This window comes from Octopus bimaculoides, chromosome 16 (genome assembly GCF_001194135.2).
Source record: "Octopus bimaculoides isolate UCB-OBI-ISO-001 chromosome 16, ASM119413v2, whole genome shotgun sequence".
NCBI lineage: Eukaryota > Metazoa > Mollusca > Cephalopoda > Octopoda > Octopodidae > Octopus > Octopus bimaculoides.
In genome coordinates this window covers 17,854,252-17,859,568 of record NC_068996.1, presented here as the reverse complement: position 1 = coordinate 17,859,568, position 5,317 = coordinate 17,854,252, and the positions used below count along the sequence as shown (strand labels likewise).

The 5,317-nt window shown below is 42.2% G+C and overlaps 1 protein-coding gene across 3 annotated transcripts in view; it reads left to right on the top strand.

Moving 5' to 3' along the window:
• Positions 1–5,317, top strand: part of LOC106874314 (nucleolar complex protein 4 homolog) — a 66,903-nt gene that overhangs the window by 55,736 nt on the left and 5,850 nt on the right. For all 3 annotated transcript variants that reach the window (XM_014922001.2, XM_052973550.1, XM_014922002.2), the window contains exon 10: positions 1,380–1,490. In XM_014922001.2, the coding sequence (XP_014777487.2) occupies positions 1,380–1,490 (111 nt within the window). The remainder of the gene's footprint in view (positions 1–1,379; positions 1,491–5,317) is intronic.

Genomic DNA, 5,317 nt, shown 5'->3' with positions numbered 1-5,317 from the left:
GGGTTGGATGATTTGACTGAGGACTGGTGAAACCAGATGGCTACACCAGGCTCCAATCTGATTTGGCAGAGTTTCTACAGCTGGATGCCCTTCCTAACGCCAACCACTCCGAGAGTGTAGTAGGTGCTTTTATGTGCCACCGGCACGAAGGCCAGTCAAGCGGTACTGGCAACGGTCACGCTCAAAATGGTGTATTTTACGTGCCACCTGCACAGGAGCCAGTTCGGCGGCACTGGCAACGATCTCGCTTGAATGTCTTTACACGTGCCATCTGGCACAAGTGCCAGGAAGATGATGTTGGGCACAGGTGCCACTGATGGTTTCGCTTTCGCTTGCCCCAAATATAAAGTGGAACACACATACACAAGGTGTGTGTATTGTTGGTTTGTTGGGCAGCTGTGTTTTTTAGGCGTAAGTGAATATATTCTTAATGCCCTTAGTGTAAAAACACCCGAAAACACCGAGCATAGCCAAGTGAGGTAACTCACGTCAAATCCCTTTTTTTGGCGTGACACACTTCGATGTTTTGTCTTTGCTTTGACTTCTCAATGCTATGTACTGAGCAAGGGCTCTGCTGTGAGCTGTCTGTCCAACTGGCTGTGACTATATGCTAAATGGGTTAAGAACCATCTGCTGGTATGTCCCAACATGTCATGCCACGGAAAAAATTCATATATGAATTAGAAACAGCTTATGTATATAAGCAAATTAGAAACCCCTTAGGTATATAAACAAATGAATTAGAAACAGCTTAGGTCTATAAATGAGGTGTGTATGTTGTTTGTTTGTATGACAGCTTTTTTTTTCAGAGCGATAAACATCGCTGTTTCATCATTGTTTTAACTTGTCAATGCCACATACTGAGCAGGGTCTGCTGCATGCTGTTTCACTGGCTATGACTATATGCTAAATGGTTTATGAACCATCTGCTGGTATGTCCCAACATGTCATGCCTGCTTTTGGTGTTTTTACACTAAGGGCATTGAGAATACATTCTCTTATGCCTAAAATGCAGCTGTCTGACAAACTAACAGCACACACACCTCGTGTATGTGTGTTTGACTTCGTCTATATACCTTAAGCTACTTCTAATTCATATTGTAAATGAGTGTTATCATCATGCAAACAGTATCTCCATAATTACGAAACATTACCTTAATTGGTGGAAGCATCAAGCTACAGAAATTCTGCCTCAACAAACTTCGTCTGACCCATGCAAGCATGGAAAAGTGGATGTTAACAATGATGATGATGATGATGATGATGAGGATTTGTATATTCCAGTTTGTGAACCCCCTTTATAAACCCCTTGTGTATTCTTTTAGACTGTGTTTTATTCTTTGTTACAGTTTATTATTTCTTTTCTTCTAATGCTCCAGGCTTTACAGAGTCATTACTGCCCTAAAGTAGCTGTCGACAGTCGAAAGGTAAATCAACTGAAAAAATCTCAAAAGGATTTGTCAGATATATTAGAGACCACCACAGATGATGTAAGTTTTTCATAAATTGTATTCTCTTTCATTCTGCCCTGTGCATTATTGGAACATTTGCTTATTTTTTTTTAATTGTTTTAATTAGGAGTAATTATAAAATATGTCAATTTAATACTTTAGTTTCATGTATAAGTCTGTTCATAAATCTTATCCACAGGCATTTTTGTAGGTTTATGTAAATTGTTCCCATTCTGTCACTTTCTTTAATGCTGTCATTGCTACTACCGCCACCACAATCACCACCATCACTACCCAGCCACTATCATTGCCGGCACCATTACCACCACCACCACCACTGACATTACCAAAACCACTACCACCACTACTGCTATCACTACCACTACCGTCACAACCATCACTACCACCACCAGCACCACAACTACTTCTGCTACCCAACCACCATCATTGTCACCTCCAGCACCACTACCACCACCATTACCACTGCCACCACCATTACCACTGCCACCACCATTACCACTGCCACCACTGCTACTGTCATCACCACCACTACCATCACTACTTCTACCACAGCCACTACTACCACCTTGACCACTATCACAGCCATAACTGCAACTTAAACCATTATTACCACCACAACTACCCACACTACAACCATAACCACCACCACTTCAGATTTGTCTGGATTATTCCCAATATGTTGCTCAGCCTAATACCATCACCTGGGTCTTGGTTATCTTCAACAGAATCCATGCTGTTGTTAATGCTTGAACCTGGTTCTTGGTCTGCAAGTAACTCAGTGTGCTCATGTGCTGATTCCTTCTGCAGGAAAACCATTAGTCATGGTTCCATGGTTCTTTTCATTTTGTCAACCTCTGCTTAACCACTCTTGGTGTTGTTGTTGTTGTTGGCACTCCGTCGCTTACGACGTCGAGGGTTCCAGTTGATCCGATCAACGGAACAGTCTGCTCGTGAAATCAACGTGCAAATGGCTGAGCACTCCACAGACACGTGTACCCTTAACATAGTTCTCGGGGATATTCAGCGTGACACAGTGCTTTTGCACCACTGTTATAGCTTACCTATTTATATAGCCATGAAGAGTGTATATAATTTTGTGTGTATGTGTGTTTGTGCATATATATATCATCATCATCGTCATTCTTTAGTGTCTGTTTTTCCATGGTGGTATGGGTTAGATGGTTAAGACTGGGACTGGTAAACTGGAGAGCAGCACAGGTTCCTGTCTGTTTTGGGTTGATTTCTATGGCTAGATGGCCTTCCTAACTCCAACCACTCCACAGAGTGTACCAGGTGCCTTGGGTGCCTTTAATGTGTCGCACACACAACATACATACATACATACATACATACATACATATTAATATTTCTAAGTCTCTCTAAAGGAGACTACGGGATATTAGTAGTTATCGCCAAGCCAACATGGCAGTCCAGGAAAATAGGATGAATGCTGCCGTTGATCAGCTCCAAGAGGCCATCGCCTCTATCTAGCTATGTGACACATGAACCTGTGTCCATTATAACCTTCGAACAGGGGAGGTCAGTTGCTTCCCCTTGTTGGTCAGGCATCTACAAACTAGTTTCGGGGTATTTGCCCCTTATCAATGTAGAGCAGCCAAACTTGTTTTCCTGGACTGCCATGTTGGCTTGGCGATAACTATTAATATCCAGTACTGCTGCCGTAGTCTCCTTTAGGGAGATTTAGAAATATTAATATTTCTACTTTTGAAAAACCAGTGGATGTATTCCACTGAATTTAGGTAAATAATCCTTCGAACAGACGGTCAGTAGCAATGTCTGTTGGAAGCTGCTGACCTCCCCAGTTCGAAGGTTATAATGGACACAGGTTTGTGTGTCACATAGCTAGCTAGAGACGATGGTCTCTTGGAGCTAATCAGTGGCAGTATTCATCCTATTTTCCTGGACTGCCATGTTAGCTTGGTGATAACTATTAATATATGTGTATATATATATATATATATATATATATATATATATATATATATATATATATATAAACTTCTCGGAGTGGTTGGCATTAGGAAGGGCATCCAGCTATAGAGACCTTGCCAGATCAGATTGGAGCCTGGTGCAGCCTCCTGCTTGCCAGTTCTGTCAAACCATCCAACCCATGCCAGCATGGAAAGTGGACATTAAACGATGATAATCCTCCTTCCATGCTGGCATGATTTGACAAGAGCTGGCAAGTCAGAGGATTGTGCTAGGCTCTAATATTTGCTTCAACATGGTTCCTATGGCTGGATGCCCTTCCTAAAACCAGACACTTATCAGAGTGTTCTGAGTGCTTTTTACATGGCACCATCACCAGCAAGGTCACCTGCTAACATTAAAGGCAAAACCTCATCAATTGAGGAGGGTGAGCAGTATTGAGGCAGGTGACCTTATGCCAGGTGACAAGAGGTTAAGTTATGCGAGAAGGACAGAAACAAGTGCCTTACTGTAGAGAAGATGTATGGTCGTCCTGTTTGTGGTGAAAATGTCAGGGTGTACCTGTAAGTTAGAGGATGGTGAATATAAGAGAAGGGATATGGGTAGGTAAATTCGCAAAAGTGTATAAGGCAAGTGGCAGATGGATAGAGATGGGGATTGCTAGAAAATGCAGTGAGTGGTAAACATGGGTGGAGGAGGCATGAATATCAGGAATTAGGAGTGGATTGAGGAGGTGGAAGGTGGCAACAGCAAAGATGATGTGATGAATTTGGGGCAAGAAATAGGCTCAGCACCAGGGATGAAACCAGACGTATATCAGGGAGGAAATCGCAGAAAACATGATGTAGGGGAAAGGGGAGAGCTAGTGCCATTATTGAAATGGTGTTGTTCTCCAGAGGAGGCGAAAGAGGGCATTCAGAACAAAATAAGGAGGTAAGGGATGATAATGAAGTGGTTCCCAGGAGGATGAGATATCGGGGATCAAATATGTGCAGTTCCATAATTATAGCAGCTGAGTGTGAATAGTGCCATAGTCAGAAAAGAGAGGGAGGGGGTGGCTGTTAGGAAGATGAATTGCGAGGGATGGAGTGATACATGAAGGGCAGATAGGGTGCAGGAGCATCAGCATAAGCAATATGCTTTTAGGGACTCACTTTAGTTTAGATCAGTGGTCCTCAACCATTTTTTTGTCTATGGACCCCTTTAATTCCTATTATATTTTTATCATTAAATATTAGGAATTGCATTAAAAAAAATGATTAAATATGAGGAATTGTATAAAAAGATTAAAATGTTTTGTGTATTGTAGAAGTATAACCGATTTGTTGTGAATAATTTTAAACAACAAAATCTTATATGGACCTCCAAGGGTCATATGGACCCCAGTTGAGAACCACTGGCTTAGACGGATATGTGGACAGGTCTTTTCAAGCATAGTCCATCATCATGATATAATCAGCTGTAGAAAACAATACTAAAACAGACAACAAAGCTTGACATAGACATTTAGTTTGTCAGCTCTTATCAAGCCATCCAACCCATGCTAGCAGGGAAAATGGATGTTGAATGATGATGATGATAACACACACATACACAGTCACATCAAGAACCTTGCAAACCAAATAAAAAAAGTGAAGTATAATATATATATATATATAGAGGATAGCTGCGTGAAAAAGTGCCACACCCTAACAGTTGAGGGAACCCGTGGAAGAGGTAGGCCCAGGAAGACCTGGGCTGAGGTGGTGAGGCAAGACCTTCGTACATTGGGCCTCACCGAGGCGATGACTACTGACCGAGACCTTTGGAAATGTGCTGTGCGTGAGAAGACCCGGCAAGCCAAGTAAGATCGTTGCCAGTGCCCCTGGACTGGTTCTTGTGCGGGTGGCACATGA